At 38.8% G+C, this 19,965-nt stretch overlaps 1 protein-coding gene across 4 annotated transcripts in view; it reads right to left on the bottom strand.

Moving 5' to 3' along the window:
* Nucleotides 1-8,964: 8,964 nt before the first annotated feature.
* LOC308689651 (tripartite motif-containing protein 16-like) overlaps nucleotides 8,965-19,965 on the bottom strand; it is a 113,931-nt gene continuing 102,930 nt past the window's right edge. For all 4 annotated transcript variants that reach the window (XM_081363480.1, XM_081363482.1, XM_081363479.1 and 1 more), the window contains 3 exons: nucleotides 10,356-10,515; nucleotides 10,155-10,202; nucleotides 8,965-9,914 (listed from right to left, as the gene is read on the bottom strand). In XM_081363480.1, the coding sequence (XP_081219606.1) occupies nucleotides 9,382-9,914; nucleotides 10,155-10,202; nucleotides 10,356-10,515 (741 nt within the window). In that variant the 3' untranslated portion in view covers nucleotides 8,965-9,381. The remainder of the gene's footprint in view (nucleotides 9,915-10,154; nucleotides 10,203-10,355; nucleotides 10,516-19,965) is intronic.

Below are 19,965 nucleotides of genomic sequence, written 5' to 3'. Positions count from 1 at the left end.
GCAGACCAAGACTTACTCAGCAGTGTAACAGACATGGACATCTGTATCTTTCATGAGACGTGGTGTCGTAGTAATGAGACCTTACATTGTCCAATAGGATACAAGGAAATTATTGTTCCTTCATCAAAAAATTCTAAAATTAAATGTGGCAGAGACTCAGGTGGAATACTTATATGGCACAAAGACGATTTAAAACATTTGATTAAAGTTGCTAAAACTGGAAAATCATCCATTTGGCTTGAAGTGAAATCCGTCATATATCAGTCTAATCTTTATCTCTGTGCAGTCTATATTCCACCTCATGACTCTCCCTATTACGAAGAGCAAAGCTTCCCAACATTACAGACTGACATCTTACACTTTCAGTCCAGAGGAAACATCCTCATCTGCGGAGACTTAAACGCCAGAACAGGGCGAGAAATTGATTATGTAAATATTGTAGATAATGACCACATCCCCAATGACACCACGTTTCATCCCTCATCGAATATCACACCGAGAAACAGCTATGATACCTCAGTGAACATTAGTGGAAAACACATGTTGAAACTCTGTAAAGGTTTAGGATTGTACATTATTAACGGCAGAACTCGTGGAGATACATTAGGTAGATTCACTTATTGCTCCAGATTAGGAACCAGTGTGGTTGATTATTCAATAACAGATATTGATCAAAGCTTTATTAATGCCTTCACAGTCAGACCTCAGCTCCCGATGTCCGATCACTGCCAAACTGTGCTTTATCTGAAAGCCCTGTGTGGAATAACTAACCCTTCTCCACCTGAACCTGAAAAACTGTTTCCTCTGAAACAGAAACTCAAGTGGAATCAATCCAACTCAGAACAATTCAGAGAAAATATGAACAATCCTACTATATTAAAAATGCTAGGTGACTTTATGTCCACTGATTTCACCTTAGATATTAATGGAATGAATTTAGCAACAAAAAACTTAAATTACATATTCATAACATTGATAACTCTATCTAATATTAAACAGCAAACCAAGCAAACAACCAGTCAACAGAGAAAGAGAAAGGATGTCTGGTTCGATGATGAATGTGCCGGTCTCAGAAAAGAACTCAGGAGACTCTCTAACAAAAAGCACAAAGATCCGTCCAGCCAGACATTACGGCTTTCTTACTCAGACTGTCTGCAAAAGTACAAAACACTTCTGTGGAAAAAAAGAGAAAAATATTTTCAAACTAAAATTGAAGAAATTGACGATTCAATAGATCAAAACACTTTTTGGACCTTATATAAAAAACTCGAAAAACCCAAATTAGAGATATCACTCCAGAATGGCACAATCTGGAAATCTTACTTCGAAAATCTGTATCAAAAAATTGAGCCGGCTGACCTCAACCAACCTCAGAGTAGAATAAAGAAAACTTTAGAAGACATGGAAAAAACTATTAAGAATTATCAAAATCCATTAGATAAATCAATAACAATATCTGAAATATTAGAACATATTAAAAATCTTAAATTAAAGAAAGCATGTGGACAAGATCACATTAATAATGAAATGCTTAAACTCAGCAGTCCCAGCATGATTCAAACTCTAGCCAAATTATTTAATCTGGTGTTCTGGTCTGGACACTTCCCTGAGATCTGGTCTGAGGGACTCATCACCCCCATATTTAAGAGCGGTGATCGATTCGACCACACTGTGGGCAGTGTGTTGGGAAAACTGTTCTGCAGTATCATCAACAGACGCATCGTCTCACACATCTCAGCACACAACATCTTAAATAAAGCTCAGATTGGCTTTTTACCAAAACATCGCACATCCGACCACATCTATTCTCTCCACACTCTAATCAACAAGAACATCAACAACAAACAAAGGAAAATATTCGCATGTTTTGTAGACTTTAAAAAAGCATTTGATTCAATTTGGCATGATGGTCTATTGTACAAAATCCTACAAATTGGCATCGGCGGAAAAACATTGGACATTATAAAATCTCTGTACACCAATAGCAAAAGTGCGGTGAAGATCGGTAACCACAGAACCGCGTTCTTCCAGCAGGGCCGTGGAGTGAGGCAGGGCTGCAGTCTGAGCCCGACTCTATTCAACATCTACATCAATGATCTGGCATCAGCGCTGGAGAGCTCTACTGCGCCTGGCCTCACTCTACAGGGGTCAGAGGTCAGATGTCTGCTGTACGCGGATGATCTGGTCCTGCTGTCCCGCACACCTGAGGGCCTTCAGCAGAGCCTGTCCCTGCTGGAACAATACTGTCACGACTGGGCCCTGACCGTCAATCTGGACAAAACCAGAGTCATGGTGTTTCAGAAGAAAGCCCGATCTCAGGCACACAAACACCAGTTACTGTATAAAGGTCATGTCCTGCAGCACAGCTCTAGCTACAGCTATCTGGGCATCGACATCAGCGCTTCGGGACGCTTCGGTCTGGCTGTGAAAACACTCGGTGAAAAGGCTCGGAGGGCTTTCTATGCTATAAAGTCACGATGTGGACACTTAAAATTACCCATTAAAACCTGGATAAAATTATATAATTCAATAATAAAACCAATAATTTTATATGGATGTGAAATTTGGGGACCAGTACTAAATTGTAAAAATTGGGATAAAACATCAGTAGAAAAATTACAATTGGAAATTGGCAAAAATATTCTCGGGGTTCACAGAAACACGTCCACTGCCGCCTGCAGGGCTGAGCTGGGCCTGTACCCGCTGAACATCGAGATCCAGAAGAGATGTGTTCAGTTCTGGCATCATCTCCATCAGTCTGACCCAGAGTCAGTGCAATATAAAGCCCTCCTCGCCAATGAAACCTCAGCAGAACCTCATCCTCTGAACACACTCGCTCTCCAACTCGTCCATCAGAATATACTCCCTATCAACCCCAAACCTATCATTAACCAAATCCACAAACATCTAAAAGACACCCATGATGAAGCACTAAAAGCACATTTTGCCCTCCAGAATAAACTTCAATGTTACTCGACCCTCAATAGAACCACTAAATTGGCCAGTTATCTATTTATTAAACATTTTAAAGAAAGACAAATCCTCTCCAAATACAGATTAAGTGACCATGATCTAGAGATAGAGAGAGGAAGACGTAGACTAACATGGACAGAGAGAGAGCAGAGGATCTGTAGACACTGTGACCTACAGCACATCGAGGATGAGGAACACTTTCTGCTCTTCTGCTCTAAATACTCCAGTATAAGAGAAACCTTTCTGCCCAGATTTGAAATCTTGATTCCATCGTTCTCTGAACTGAGTGACACTGAGAAAATGTTCTTCTTACTGGGAGAAGATGATAGTACAGCTGCACTCGCGGCTAAATATGTGTTAGCTATTCACAACGCCAGAGTCAGCTAATTCTCTAGAGAGACCCACTGTATTTATTCTTTTATTAGGATAGATTGTGTTTATTTATCTATTTATTTATATTTACTATGCTACATATGACATGATCTATACATATATGTTTTATTTGTTTTATTATTTATATATAATATGTTGATGCTTTGGCAACATTGTGTTACACAGTCATGCTAATAAAGCTCATTTTGAATTTGAATTGAATTGAATTGAGAGAGAGAGAGAGAGAGAGAGAGAGAGAGAGAGAGAGAGAGAGAAAAAAAAATCACAAGAGTCCGGAATTTAGTCCTTAATTTATCCCTATTCTTCAACCTCATTGAGGTTTCTGACCGCCAAGGAGCTCCAGAAAAACCTCCTGCTAGGAAGCATGAAGGGAACAAGATTCTTTAGGATCTCCTTCTTCTTGGCCTCCTTCCATACCCCAGTCTTGAGGCCTCAAGGTGGTTGGTATACAGGGATTGAACTTCTTCTGCAGGAAGTGCAGCTCTATGAAGTCCCCCTCCCCATGGGATTTCTTCACGAATATGGACCTTGACCCACGTCGCAGTTGAACCACTTTGAGTTCAGCCACCCTGGGCATTTTTCTAGTCTTGGCTGCAGAATGGCCATCCATCCATGCCCTGATGTTATCATTCTTCAACTCCACCACCTCCACTTTCCTAGAGTTGAAATTGGCCACCACTTACAAAAAGTCAACAAAATCAAAAACCACTCCTCCAGGTCTGTGCCTCATTTCTTGTTCCACACCATGGTGAAAGCTGTCAGCGCTCATGAAGGTGTGCCCCGGCTCGAAAAACTTCAAAGTGACATCTTCAGCTGATATTGTTTCAGAATTTACCAATGTCAGCAGTGAAGAAAACAGACACCAGTTTTTATTTTGGGCCCTACAATGGATACTGTTGTGCTGTTCTCTGCTCTTGACGAACATAGAGACAGGTCCCTGGCTAAAACTTCTATGAGAGCTCTCGCAGCTGATTCCACCTCCGATGACAATGCCTTTCAAAACCTTAATTGTATTATCAACTATATGTGTGAGGGGAAACAACTGCATCATACTTTAAATCGTTTTTTCCTGCAGTGACTGAATCCTCATTTGTTTCATAACCTTTAGAAGAAGAACAAATTCACACTTCATGTTATCCTTTTAAAGTAAACATGCTGTTACTCTCCATCTGTTACTGTTACTGCTTGCCATCTTTCGGAAGCTAGTGATTATAGTTTATAAAGTTTTAAATATGGGGCAATTCCACGCAAAACTGTCACATCCATAACGCCAACTAAATACCATGGCATTGGGTTGGTCTTATGGATGTGACAGTTTTGCACGGAATTGCCCTATGGGTATTTTCCTTACACAAATGCATGGCTTCTCTTCAGAAGGCATTTATCAACCCCCTGGAGTAAAAGTGGAGCACTTTTATCATGGATGGATGCACTTTTTTGGGCTTTAAATTTTCTCCAGCCATTCACTGCCATTATGAAGCTTGGAAGAGCCAGGACATTTTTTAATATAACTCTGATTGTATTCGTCTGAAAGAAGAATGCCATGTACTTAGGATGGCTTCAGGGTGAGTAAATCATGGGCTTATTTTCCTTTTTGGGTGAACTATACCTTTAAAGACATATCATCATTCTTATGAAAATACCTGAGATAGCTTGATGAACACAGATATATTATCGCTATCATGTGTTTGTCTTCATGTTTTATCAAGTCAAAACGTCTCTAATTGACATGAGAGAGTTTAGCGCTCCATATCGCTATCATCTCCCCATTTTGGGTAAAAATAGAAAAATAACAGACCTGCCAACCTGTACGCATTTTGCGTTGTGGATACGCATTTTGACTTCAAAGTACGCTGGTACGATTTGTCACTCTAAACTACACAAAAACCTGGTGACGCCTCTGTGCACGCGCTGTCCTCAAATCAAGCTACAGCAAAAGAAGAAGAGTTTGACCAATCACAGCGCTGGGTTCATTCCCCAAATAGCAAGCGGGATGATTGACAGATGCTTAAGGCCTATCATTAAAAAGAGACTGAAAATCGACACCAATAAAGATTCCCGCTCGATCCCCCTTCCACTCCTGCGGCCACCGTCTGACTGATTTCATAAGCGAGGACAATTGGGCACGGTACTTCTGACTCCTGAAGGTAAACGGCCTGGGCTCGATGTGGAAAGTTGATTGTTGAGTTAACTTAATCTTATGGATTCGATGATCACACAGATCGCATGGATTATCTTAAAATACTCCGTTAAGTTATTCATGGTCACACAGAAAAGAGGAAGACATCATTCAGTCATGCAAATAATAAAATGCTCAAGTAATGCTGAACTATAAATCTTGAAATTGCTATGGCTTAGTGATTATGAAAGTGCTGTGATTTGTGGATTAGCCTACTGATAAGCGCGAGTCTGGAGAAACAGGCGTTTATTTATTCATTCATTTTCAGCGTTGAGAAACTGTCACGGTTGGTAGATCCGCTGTCTCATTCTAGTCTGTGTGTTCACGTGTGTGTGTGTGTGTGTGTGTGTGTGTGTGTGTGTGTGTGTGTGTGTGTGTGTGTGTGTGAGTGTGTGGGTGTGTCTCAGTTCATTCATTGTTTCATGTGGGCGTTGTGACTGATCATCCTGATCAGCGGCAGCTGATTGTAATATCACAGCCTATTTAATGCCCTGTCTTTCGTCTCATGTTTTTCAGATCGTTGTTTGATGAATCCCCGTCTGCGTGCCTGCTCCTGTTTATTCCCTTGTGTTTTGCCTGCACTGTAGGGATGGGGAAATGAAGCCTCATGAATCACTGAGGCTTTCCCCTGACTGTTCCGGGAAAAGATTCAAAATACATAAATACGATCTGCAGTTCGAGCCTTCTGACACCCAAAGCGAAACGCGCATGTGACTGGACAGAAAGTGAGGCTTCGTTTGTCATCGATCACGTGACTCTAGCAAACCAATACACGCCTCGATACGGGGCTTCACTACAAATTGTGTCGCTTATGTGATACGCGCATCGAAGCTTCAGTGTCATATGTAACATCACTACTGCACTGCACTGGACTGGATTGTTCACCGCCGATCTCACCACGGATTCTTCACCTGCACTCTCACTACGGATCGCCTGTCTCAGCCCCTGTGTCACGCTCTCCTGTTGCTGTGTTCCTGGCGATCGCATCAGGAAGAATATGTTGTCTGTCATTAACCTTGAGTATTACACACAGCGACCCCATTGGATTCAACGGAGACAAGTGAAGTCAATTAGAAGCACTAACTTTCTGATGGTCGGGCGTACTGCGCAGACTCAAACTGAGCTTGACGACGTAGATGTGACGTGAGCAACCCGTCTGTCTTCTAGTAGCTGTGCCAAGAGAAATCTGAATCATTCCCTTCCGAATCTTGCAGAGATGGAGAGTGTGAGTAGGAAGTGTCCATGAGCTAGGAGCAGGAGAAACTTTTGCTAAGTATTCTGATTCACTAGTTCACACTTACAAATAAGTCAGATAGAATAAATGCGTATTTGGCGTGCTGTCCGAGGAGAGGGCTCCGGGCTCGGTATTCGGCCCGAACCCAGAGTACTCCCCCCGTATTCCTGGCTGTAAAAGATTGAGCCAAGAGTGAGGAGTCGGGGTGGTGGAGGGATGCTGAAAAACTGTCAAGGAATATTAGGTGAGTTGACAGAGTGGATATATATATACTTCTTGTCATGCTGATTAGGGTAGACATAATTGTTTGATGACGAGTATATTGGATTGATTATTTGAACGTGCTCCTCCCGAACTTTGTTTATAAAACATCATTTAATTACTTTGTCATTTTGCCTCCACGTCCCCCCGATTGCGCGCGAGCTTCTCCTCCTGTCCATACGGTAATCTCTCTACTGTGCGACAGAGAGTCGCGTGGGTATGATGCAATCGTTAGCCTATTTTTACAAAAACTGCTTCTACGGGGCCATAACGTAAGATACAAGGTAATGGAGCCTTTTATACATTTTCATGTTTCTTTAGAAATAAATAATGGACCAAAGGAGTCTTTAAACGCCTCAGATGTAAAGTTATTCGCTGTCAAAGTGACGCCAAAATGAATGGGAGTCAATGGGATGCTAACAGCAGGTAATGGTCTGCTAGCCAATGGCGGCGCCCGGGGAAACTTCAAAATAATATGAAACACTGCCCCCCTGGTTCCACTGCGCTTCTTAAGTCTGTTCAGTAAAGAGCGTTTTGATTGGTGGATTAAAAGCTCACCGCGATTGGTTAAACAGAACATCCTCCAAAAAAAGAAATTTATGAATCTTAACCTGCTAGGAAAGAAAAAGTCAAAAATACCACACACAAATTCAAAGCAGTCCACGCACGTTGCAAATGCAGATTCAACGATCCATAAATGCATGTACCATCATTTATAAATGTGTGAGGGAAATTAATTAAAAAACTTTATAAATACATATTTGTGTAAACATTTTTTATTTATTTAGGTAAGATGCATTTGTGTGAGCATTTGGGGAAATATTTATGCTTTTACTTGTTTATGAATTGAGTTTTGAATTTACGAATTGGTTTTTGTAAATGTGAATTGTGCTGTGCATTTATGAATTTTGTTTTGTAAATGTATTATTTTTTAGACTGATCTGGCCCCATAGACATGCAAGTCGTTGAGATGAATAAATGTAACTCCACAACAACTACATAAATGTATCCACTAACCATTCAGAAACGTCCAGGTGCGTCTAAAAATTGCAACCTCTTCCTGAGTCGGCGCTTTTTTGCTCACATCCAAAAAGGGGCAAATTTGACAAGCTATAATAAATTATCTGTAGGGTATTTTGAGCTGAAATTTCACAGACACATTCTGGAGACACCATTGATTTATATTAAATCTTGTGAAAAGGGGCATAATATGTCACCTTTAATGTATTGAATATAATAAAGTCTAGCTATCACAACATTTTGGTAAAGAATGTCTGTCTATTATCAATCATTACAGTGACAGGGCTCTCAAGTTTTGAAGACAGACAAGAGTGACATCAACAATTGCAGGATATGCTTTTTTTTCATTGGTTGTTGCGTTAAATCTTACCCAGATACAATAGTGCTATTTTCTCCAGGGGAGACCGCTTCGCTTGAATCATGCCGAACCGTGAGAGCGGCGCGGCCAGAGAAATGTTGGGTGCTGCGGCATATTAAATATATTATAAATATTTTTTCCACGTGAGAAATACAATGTGCGGCAGGAGTGCATGACAAAAGACCAAAATGAGTGACTGTCACGCTCAATGCGTGACACTTGAGAGCCCTGCATTGAAGCAGTGCACTGTGGAAGTCAGTGTTTGTTAAATGTTTGTAAGTTAGAGTTTTAGACATTTTAGAGTGGCCTTTTATTGTGGCCAGCCTAAGGCACACCTGTCCTGTGCAATAATCATACTGTCTAATCAGCATCTTGATATGCCACACCTGTGAGGTGGATGGATCATCTCGGAAAAGGAGAAGTGCTCACTAACACAGATTTAGACAGGTTTGTGAACAATATTTGAGAGAAATAGGCCTTTTGTGTACATAGAAAAAGTCTTAGGTCTTCATGAAAAATGGGGGCAAAAACAAAAGTGTTGCGTTTATAATTTTGTTCAGTGTATTTATTTTATGCAATAACAGTTTAAATGAATCCTGTGTGTGATCATTTCAATTCAAAGGTAATTTTGATAGTCATATAAAAATTATTTATGTAACACTACAATAAGAACTGAATGACTGTGTAATAAATAAATAAAATAATTATTTATTTGTAATAAATCAAATAAAGTTTGAGAAAATACACACCTTCACTCATCGTAACTCAAACACACACTTGATCTGACTGTATAATGATTGATTACACATTTATTCTGACATGTTATTTCACTGACAGAAGTTCAGCTGTAGTATTAATGTAATGAAGAGATAATAAGAGACTCTATAACCTCTCACTGTTACTGATTTATCATGCAGCTCAAAGCATTATGGGTAGAATCTCTCTACAGTCTGTTCTGATTCATCAACACAGTTTCACTGATGAATCATCATCAACCGATGATCTAGTATAAACCCTGAACCCAGGATAGAGCGGTTGAGTGAATGTGGTCTGGACTGTGTGGATGAGGCTCATTGTGTCAGAGACGCTGTAGAAGGACAGAGTTCCTGCAATGTGATCCACATACACTCCTATTCTACGTCTGATGGACTTTACTGGGAGTTCAGTCTCTATGTTATTGTGATAGAATGAGTAACTGGAGGAAGAGCAGAACAAACTCCAGGACTGATCATTATATCCCAACACACACTCAATACCCGATCCCTTCCTGCTGATGCTCTTATATGACACTGATATATACACATAACCACTCCACTCAATCTCCCAGTAACAGCGTCCACACACACTCTCTCTACACAACACCTGACACACATCAAATCTGTCTGGATGATCAGGATACGGCTGAACTGGGTAAGTGTTAGTAATCACTCTGTTCCTCTTAGACAGACGGAGGAGTTTATTCACTGTGTTCAGATCCAGAGTGAGCTGATGGGAATCTGATGGAGAGAAAACACATCAGAATCAGGAATTATGAATCTGTCTGATCTTTTATTATAGCTGAACTCTTCATGTTCAATATATCAGCAGTGTCTCTGTACAGTTTTCCAGATATCCTGTGCAAATCATCATTTACATGATCAACTCTAAAACTCTTCTATCATGTTTTCTTTCACCTTCTACAGGAAGAACATAAAGACACTTATTGAGTTTTTCTGCTTGTTTTCTTAGTGACTTACATTGTAGGAAGTCGTTCCTGGTTCTGGGAACAATGTTGGTGAAAGTGACTGTGGAAATCAACAGACATGAAGAGTGTGATTATCATGTCGAGAGAAAATGATCCCTGCATCTGTTCCTAAGACATTTCTAATATGATCTTCTACATGATATGAGATGATGGAGGATCATTTCTGAGAGCTGATGAATCTCCAGGACTTTACCTCTGTCAGAGATCTTCTTCAGCTCCTCTTTGCAGAAATCCTCCAGTTTGTCTCTCAGCTGACGGATATATTCTCTCAATCCATCAAAAGAGGAGAGAGAACTGAAGGGATTGTCATTTACGTCTGTAGATTCAGGAGGAGTTGAGAGAGACTGGAAACTCTACAGAAAACAGAAATCAAAGCTCATCATCTCCACACTTCATCAATAACCTGCACTACTGTCATCAACTGGCTCTTGTTGATCTTGACATCTTTAGTAACTGAACTAAATCCAGCTCTTTCACAGCATCAGTTACATTTTTCTTCATATTCATTATATGACATTAGAGCAACAAATTATATCATGTCACACACTATATGTGAACTGTCTAGTCAATCGTTGTTGTTTTTGGATGATAAAACATTAGCTAAGAACATAAATGTTAAGTAGGGTTTGAGGGTTAAGTAGATTTGCTCAGGAAAAGCAGTTCAAAGGCTACGAGTAGATTAGTGGTCAGGTTTTGTTGTTTCAAAACGCTGCATTGCTATATTTCCATATTTTTTGACCTTGGATAATAAAATAATAATAATAATTGCAAAAAAGTTAAGTATTGCAAAAAAAAGTATATGATTAAATAAGAATCATAAAATAAAAGAGTGAAAATATATAGATATTTTTAAATTGCCTGACTGCTGTAAAAGAAGTTTGATCCAATTTTTATCTCTGCAACAGATTTTTAGCAACATTGATTTTGCAACACATTTCTCATGTCAATACCTAATAATTAATTAAGGAATTTATTATAATCTGAGTTTAAAGTCTGACGCCTGTTTCACACTGGACAAGCAAGAGCACATATTTTTTCTGCCATCAATGTTACCAGATTAGAGCAGCGGTTCTTAAACTGGGGGTCAACGTTTTATTAAAGGGTTAGTTCACCCAAAAAATTCTGTCAGTAATTACTCACCCTCATGTTGTTCCAACGATGTAAGTCTTTCGTTCATCTTCGGAACACAAATTAAGATATTTTTGATGAAATCTGACGGTTGTCTCCGTCACTCCTCCATAGGCTTTCAGAAGGACCAAAACTCGTCGGCCCAGAAAAGTTATTAAAAACATCGTTAAAATAGTCCAAGTGACTACAGTGGCTCTACATTACGTTTATCATGCGACAACAATACTTTTTGTGTGGAAAAACAACAAAAATAACGCCTTTATCCAACTATTAGTGTTCTTCAATGTGGGCCTCTGACGAGAGTTCACGGGAGCGCCACGACGCATGCGCGAGAACTGAGATTACTGAGATTTTCCTTCTTCTTCTATTGTTACTTGCTGCTCACTCCTTAGGAGTATTACCGCCATTTACTGTACAAGATCATAGATATCATATAATAATATGATATCTATGTACAAGATGACGTCCCGACATTACCGGAAGCGCAAAACGGTCTGTTTATAAGCAGAGGAAGACGCACGCTGTAGAACGAAGAAGAAGAAGGCCGTAATCTCAGTTCTCGCGCATGCGTCGTGGCGCTCCCGTGAACTCTCGTCAGAGGCCCACATTGAAGAACACTAATAGTTGGATAAAGTCGTTATTTTTGTTGTTTTTCCGCACAAAAAGTATTGTCGTCGCATGATAAACGTAATGTAGAGCCACTGTAGTCACTTGGACTATTTTAACTATGTTTTTAATAACTTTTCTGGGCCGACGAGTTTCGGTCCCTCTGAAAGCCTGTGGAGGAGTGATGCAGCCGTCAGATTTCATCAAAAATATCTTAATTTGTGTTCCGAAGATGAACGAAAGACTTACATCGTTGGAACAACATGAGGGTGAGTAATTACTGACAGAATTTTCATTTTTGGGTTAACTAACCCTTTAAGAACAACGTCTTATTCCAATTCCATTATTTTAACAACTAATTATTACACGGCTCTGTGGAATACTTGATCCTGATTGGTCATTCACGACATTCCAACATGTGTTATTCCCTGATAACAACCACCAAAATGTATAACACACCGTTCATCCGGGTTACTATGAGTCATCTTGACCGGGACTGCTTAAATGCTTAATGTGTCAGTCCGCTGTCTTTGACTTTCTGGCAAACAGCACGAGTTACAGTTAATTTCAACATATATGGTAAAAACAATTATTTTCAGCAATGGATAGAATCAGACGACTCCACTGACTCCACAGTTAAAAAAAAAAAAAAAAAAAAAAAAAAAATTCACTCCGAAGAACAAACAACCATGAGACTCAAAGAGCTGAATGAGTCTGAACTTGACAGAATAGAAGATGACTGCTACGAAACTAACACAAAATAATTTTATGGGCAATGAAAATTCTCAAAGATTGGCTAATTGAGAAAAAAATGTGACGGATTATGATAAGTATGAGTCAGAAGAGCTAAAAAAAGGTGCTACCTAAGCTCCTTTTATGTGTCTGTTCAGCATGCAAACGGCCAGACTTATTCGGTAGCCAGCTATATGGCCATCAGGACTGGTGTCGCCAGATATTTCAAAAAGTTTGACATCCTCTGAAGAGTGTTACCTTTGTTAATGAAAAATTCATTGTTCTTGTGTCCATTCATTTAAAACTTGTTGATTTCATTTGAGTGTGTGTAAAAGCATTTCTAACAGCTGAATTGGGGGTAGGAAAGAGCAGATGTAATAAACCAGATAGCCCGGGGAGATAACAAACACCTAGGCACGAGAAAGAATCTTAGTCGAAGAATACAGGATGTCATATAGTAGGGTCCCAGGCCCCCTCCTGAGGAAAGCAGGAGGTCATTTAGATTGTAAATGAAGGCCTTTTGGCTTCTCAGGGACAAAGAACAGCATGACCTGCCCAGGGGGGGGGGTAGAACCAGTCCATACTAGATGTCTTTAAGGAAATTTACAGAGACTGGGAAAGGAGGAGTCAAGAATGTCAGAAACCTGTATAAAATGTCTCAGTTTTATTATGTCAGTAGGCTTTCTGTTTCACATCTGGGTGGCTGCGGTTGCGAAAAGATTCCTCAAAGAATAAAGCCTTTTCTTCTATATTACAATTTTGCCTTTTGAGTGTTGTCTTACACCTGTGATGCTGTTTTTCCAAGTGAGATAAAAATTGCTTTTACAGCTGGTGTCAAGAAGAGGGATCCTGTGCGGACGCTTCTTCTCCTGGTCCTGAGAACGGATTTGACGGGAAAGTGCACGACCTCGGCAGCAACAGGCGGCCGTCTCATACCTCGACGGTTTGAGATAGAAACTCAACAGATTACGAGAGAGAGAGGCAAAACCCCGCACTCAGGGCCAGTGAAAGAAAACTCCCACCAGGATTAAAAAATCCGCGACGATTGCGAGAAAAAAAAACAGAAAAGCATCTCTGGGTAAGACACGGCAAATTGTTTTATTGAAGTTGAGTGTAATTTGATAATTGTGAGTGAACGTGAACCATATTGGCTGAGTTTTGCTTTTTGGTACGGGCGAAAGGTGATTCAGGGGAATCACAATTTTTTTGGGGGTAAGGGAAATAATTGATCTGAGGAATTCGGATCAGCTTCTACCTCACTTAGCTCGTTGGTGGACGGAAAGCCCACAGGTGATTCAGGGGAATCACAGATTCAGGGGAATCACAGTTATTGATTAATTAGTTTCACTCAAAAGTGCTAGTAACAAAAAAAAAAAAAAAAAATTATTAATCGATTTAGGTGGACGGATGAGCCACGTCAAATCAGAATTAATCGAGCGCTGGAAAGTGCTTATAGAAAGTTTTTGAGTGAAACGTAATTACAAACCACCCGACCGATCTTGGGGTAAGGGAAAGATCGGGTCTGTCGAAGACGTTTGACAGATTCTGTAAGACACGTGTCGAATTGTGAAATCCAGAAAAGAGGAACTCAGCCAAAATGGGATCATCAAACAGTAAAACAGATAATTTTTATACACCAATTTTCTGTCAAAGGAGAAATAATGATGGTGGTAAATGTAAATGTATTTCCCCGAGGCGGGAACCTTGAGTAAGATAAGACTCAATGTCGTAAAAGAATCAATAGAAAAGAACGAGGGAAAACAGAATGGTTGTTATGTGTGTGTTAAACGTGTGTAAAGGACGCACACACGAATGCATACGCTGATTTACTTTCTGCTACCTGCAATGAAAAAAAAAAAAAAAAAAAAAAAAAAAACAAACAAAAAAAAAAAACGGTTGGAAATCTTTATGTGTGGCTGATGAAACTTTGAGCAAAGTTATGACTGATGATTTGAGCAGTGTTGTGAATGATGAGCATATGAGATTGTACAAAGGTAGCCTACAGGGTTTTCTGAAATGCTAACTTATCCGTTACTAGTCAGAAAGGGTTGTTGAAGTTTGTTCATGAGTGTAAAACTGTGAACGGACAGTGAATTGTTGGATGGGAAAGAAGCAGATAAAAGAGAACAGAGTCGATGCAGAAGGAACTGATATGTAGGGAACGATAGAGTTCATGGAACTATTTATGAACGCCTGATTAAGTCAAATTAAGTTGAAATTTTACGAAAAGTGAGTTTTAGATGGAAATGGGGCGTTGAGTATGATTAACAGGGATTGGCATGATATAAGGATAAGGAATGTTTCATTAAGTAAAACGATTGTCTTTTGAACCTAAAGGGTCCAGCTATGCTGGGAGTACAGCAACAGCGCTTGCTTGTTCAAACCAGCTTCTGGATGTTAAATGTATACTTGTTTTGTAATCAGTGTTGTTGATGATAATATCAAATTAGAAAATGTCCAGAGATTGGATATTTTGTTGATATTAAGCCATTTAAGGAAATATATTGTTTTATAAAGGAAATTATGGGTTGGAGATAATTTCCCCAGACATGTGTGACTAAAGTTAATCAGAAACTTTGTGAAACCCATTTAGAATATTTAGATTTTCCGTGTCGCTTATGAAAATTAATGTTCTGCCAATAATAGTGATGTGAATGTGCTTTATTGTATTAATGTTATGAAAAGAGAACAGAGTATTGAAGAATAGATTGCCATATTTTTGTAACAAGAGTTGAAGGTGCAAGCGGCTAAGATAGCTGTCTGTGTAATTTAGAGACTGAGAAGATTTAGAGAATCTTGTGTTTTCTGTGAAACAGTAGAGATAAGTAGGACTGAATAATTATAATACAATTTTGTGATTTAAGTTGAATCTGCAAACTAACCATTTGATAGAAGAATAAGCTTTTAAAAACCAGTGTTGATGAAATTAATGACACGTTAAAGTTTTAATACTGTATGAAGAGTAACTGAACAGTCCTGATAAATAGTGAGATAAAAAAAGAGCAAATGCTGTAAGCAGTTCTGCTCACGCTCTGAAGAGATTTGCAGATGATGTTTAGTAAATGTTTGATTGTAATTAGAAAGATAAACAATAACTTAACTGGCTCCAAAGAAAGAAAGTGCCAAAATGACACAAATTTAAAGAAAAGTCTGTGTTAATATGGGTTAGAAAGTAGATCAATGTTAATATGATGAAGATTATAATTCGGCTATTGTAATTGAATTTGCAGCTGGGACAGTGGGGGAGAATGCAGAGAACTTATCAGTGGCTCTGTTTGCATTTCCTGAATACAACACAATGTTTCAGAAGTGCAAAATAGGGTGAAGCTGTTAGAAAGATAAAAGGCAGAATAACAGAGAGTGTTTTATTGCAGTCAGCTGGGTCATTCAGTGACTGTATGCGCACTGTATGACTGTAAAAGTAAATGAGGGAGAAATAAAGTTGATAGTTGGAACTTTTGAAAGTTGTAAGAAGATTGAAAGATTTAAGTGTAAGGAATTCCTTTTGAAAGGAAAGAACTATAAAAAGTACCGGTTGACATAAAATTACGGATAAGACTAAATGAGTTGCAAAATATTTTAAAAGTACCGGTCACTAAAAGGATGATTGTGTTTTTGAATGAAATGCTTTGATAAGGTTTTAGATGATATGGAGAGACAAATCTAATGAATGATTTATAATGATAATCAAAAAAAATGTATCACAAGCAGGGAGCAGCCTCAAAAGTGAATCATAGAAGCAGATTGATAAACTCCTAGAGAAAACATTGAAGTAAAATTGAAATGAAATTGTTATTAAGAACTAGAATAATTCGTATTATTTCTTTAAGATAAAATAAACAGAAGCAGTGTTACAGGATTAACAGTTGCTAAATGTAAAATGTGTAAAAGGCATTTGATTAAACAAAGGCTTGTTAATGTTGATTTTAAAAGATAAGTTTGTGATTTGGCCAAAACAGGTTTGCTTATCTGAATCTGGCACGTGCTGTGACTGAAACTGCCACAGTTTCAGTGCAACAGAGACTCATTCGGAGTGGATATTATGTCTAAATTACAATACATGTAATTCATGGAAAAGATGCCTTAAGATGGGCTACAGTTGAAAAAGATGGTAGATAAAGTCTGAAGTTAAAAGTTTATGAGAATGCAGTGTACCAGTCCTGAATGCCTCAAGAGTCTCTCTCTCATTCAATATCAGCTGAAAGCTGTTGTCTGAGGCTGTGTAAAGCACAGTGTTTCAGTTGAAAAGATTCATAGATGTGGAAAAGCTAAAACAAATCAGATTTGACAAATTTAGAGGACAATTTGTAAATGTTTTAAAAGTAAAACTGAATGATTTTAAAGAAGTCTTTAAAATAATAATGCAGACCTTAAATGATAGAAGTGACATTTTTGACCGCTTCTTTGTCTGATTTTAGCCTCCACCATAAAACAGGGCCGATGGCTCCGGCTACAGAAGTAACAGTACACTGAATGTCAATATTAAATGTTCCAAGTGGATATGATGGTTCTTGATTACCTCGATTAAAAAAAAAAAAAAAAAAAAAAAAAAAAAATTTCATTACCACAAACTATGATAATTTTGCTCAAGTGAAGTAGAGCCATAACTCAGTGTGCAGGAGGCGTAGATCCCAAAGACGGGTAAGATTCTCTGATGGCCATAGATGGGAACAACCTAAGGCAGGGATTATCGCCGCCACTGGGGCACCTGCCCACCAGGTTCGGGAGGTGTTACCTACAAGAAGGGAGTGGTTGTGATGCTACTTGGGGCCAAGAGCATCAAAGAGGGGTCTGTTCCCTACAACTTCCACTCCAATATATATATATCAAAATGTTCCTTCACTTAAAAGAGCTTAATTATCATATAGAGACAATTACATCCAATCTCAGTAATATGTAAATAGAATCACAGAGCACAACCAACAACCATCTTGATTACGGGGACTTCGAATAGCTTGTCACCTTAAACATTTGACCGTTCTGTTTTAACAGAAGATCAAAGATGTGACATAAGGAACATGATGTTGGTTGCCTTATGGGCAAAGAAAAATGTTTGATATTGAACTAGTTTTTAACTCCTGAAGGTCATTAGACATGGTGGTGGCTAAAGATGAGAACAGCTTGTGATGAGTCAAGAGAAATTTCTGAAAAACGAAGGTTAGGTGAATTGAGTATTTAAACTAAAAATAACCTTAGAAAAAAGATCATAGCATAATGTATTTTAGATTATTGTAACGGTTCTAATTTGAGTCAAACATTTGTATTTTGACATTTGTGAACTATTAAGGATTGACTATGACTATGATTATTTTAGTTACAGTCCTAGGAGGCTGTTGAAAAGATTATTTGCTTATAATGAGAGAGAAAGAGACTGCTTGAGTGGAGGAAGAGGATGGTACTCTGTCTGTTCTTCTGTTATCAGTCAGCCAAAGAAAGCTGAAGCAAAGTAATAATTATGCACCAAAACAATCCAGCTGACTTTTCTAAAATCAGATGAATAATGAACAGACATGCTTTGAAACTGGTTAAGAGGCCATAAAAACATTAGATAAAAGATACAGGAAAATGTAAGGTTAAAATGTCATTTAAAATTTAAATCTTTTTAGAGAAAAGATATGAATAAGAAATATGAGCAGTTCATAGTCAGGGATGAGTGTGAGTGTTAATTCATGTTTGTACAGTATGTGTTAGTTTAGGACAACTATTCTGTCTGAATAGTGTGTATAAATTTGTCATTAACCTCTGGAAAGAGTGTTTTAGCATTATAGATGGGTTAAGGCGAATGACAAATTTGAAAAGTAAGCTGAGGATTGTGAGTCAATCTGATGAGAAGGCAACACAGAACAGGATGAGCTTTAAGTTGATTGATCATCGAGCTCTGTCTATTTATTATTTTGGTCATTTATGATGTGCAGTAGATTTGAATTACTTTCTGGACAGGTTTAGGTATTGATGTGTAAATTAGAATTGTGAAGTCGTAGATAGCCGTCAGTCATGTGTTGAGAAAAAGTTATAGATTTGACAGCAACAAACACGTAGGCTAAGTAAATATCAGATTATCCAGAGAGCCCTTAACAGTTATGTATTGTAAAAAGGGGGAGATTGCTATTCGACTGACGTTGACGAAGTGTGCACACCACGACCTGACCTGACAAGAATGCAAATGTGTACCTTGAAATGTAAGTCGCTTTGGATAAAAGCGTCTGATAAAAGTAAGAGAATTTTATTATGTTAAATGTATGCACGAGATGGGTGTCGTGCATCAAGAGGAGGATGAATATGCTCATGGCGGGAACAAGAGAACGCACAGTAAAACAAGTGGTCAGATGAGTCTTTGAACTTTTTAGTATGGATAATTTGTATTCAGGCCACAAACAAAGACATTTCGGCCTCACAGGTGGGAAAAACAGTAAATCCAGGGGGGAAGGGCTAAACCCATTGTCTTCACAGCAGGCTGAGAGGTTATCTAGCTTTGACCTCATCGGTATATGAGGACAGTAAAAGTCCAGGAGGGGTTTATTTGAAGAACTTTATTTGTATTAACCAGCTAGATCTGGTTTACTAAGGGGTTCACATTTGCTGAAAGCCATCGCACAGGTGGGAAGATAAATGTTGGGAGGACATTGGGTTTAATTGTGTGCATTGTTTGTATTTTAAGTGTGCTAATAACAAGAATTGTTTTGACAGGAAACGCCGGAGCAGATGTGGCAGCACAGCAGACAAAAGAAAACTATGTGACAATAACCTCAACATTTGTTTTTCTTTACAGAAGATGCAGACTTTTGCGCATGGCATGAGCAAAGTGAAGAAACAGTGCCAAACCCTGTGTAATGCCTAACTTAAAATTTTCATTTTGCAGGATGTCAGGATGGATTGAACCAAACAGAACTGATTCTGTATTGTTTTGTTAACATGAACAACATGGGTTGAATGTTTTTTTCAGGGGAACAAGGACCCTGAGTGCTATTCAATGAGCAAGAAATTATCCGGTGATATGTTTCAGGTTGAAAATTTCACAGGTCACACCAAAGGGACGACACGACACGCGCTCACTAACAAAATCACTTAAGGCCTCCATTCGCAGGTGACAGTAGACAGTAAATGACTCATTCCAGTAGGGGTGCGATCGTGATCTAAGGGAAAATCTTGTAAGGATTTGAAAATGACTGAAGGATGTTAGACCTGGGTCCAAGCATCTGACCTAAACTATACCAACCAACATCAACAACCTCACACGCCAGCGCAAAGAATAAAGTAGGGGATCAATGATATGTGCTAGAAACAAATCTCCCCTGCCAACGTTGGAAAAAATCCTCTCTACGGCATGCAAAGTGTCA

The sequence above is a fragment of the Scardinius erythrophthalmus genome, assembly GCF_964197995.2.
Source record: "Scardinius erythrophthalmus genome assembly, chromosome: 4".
Classification (NCBI taxonomy): domain Eukaryota; kingdom Metazoa; phylum Chordata; class Actinopteri; order Cypriniformes; family Leuciscidae; genus Scardinius; species Scardinius erythrophthalmus.
The sequence above is the reverse complement of the archived record's forward strand: the minus strand, read 5'-3'. Positions and strand labels throughout refer to the sequence as shown.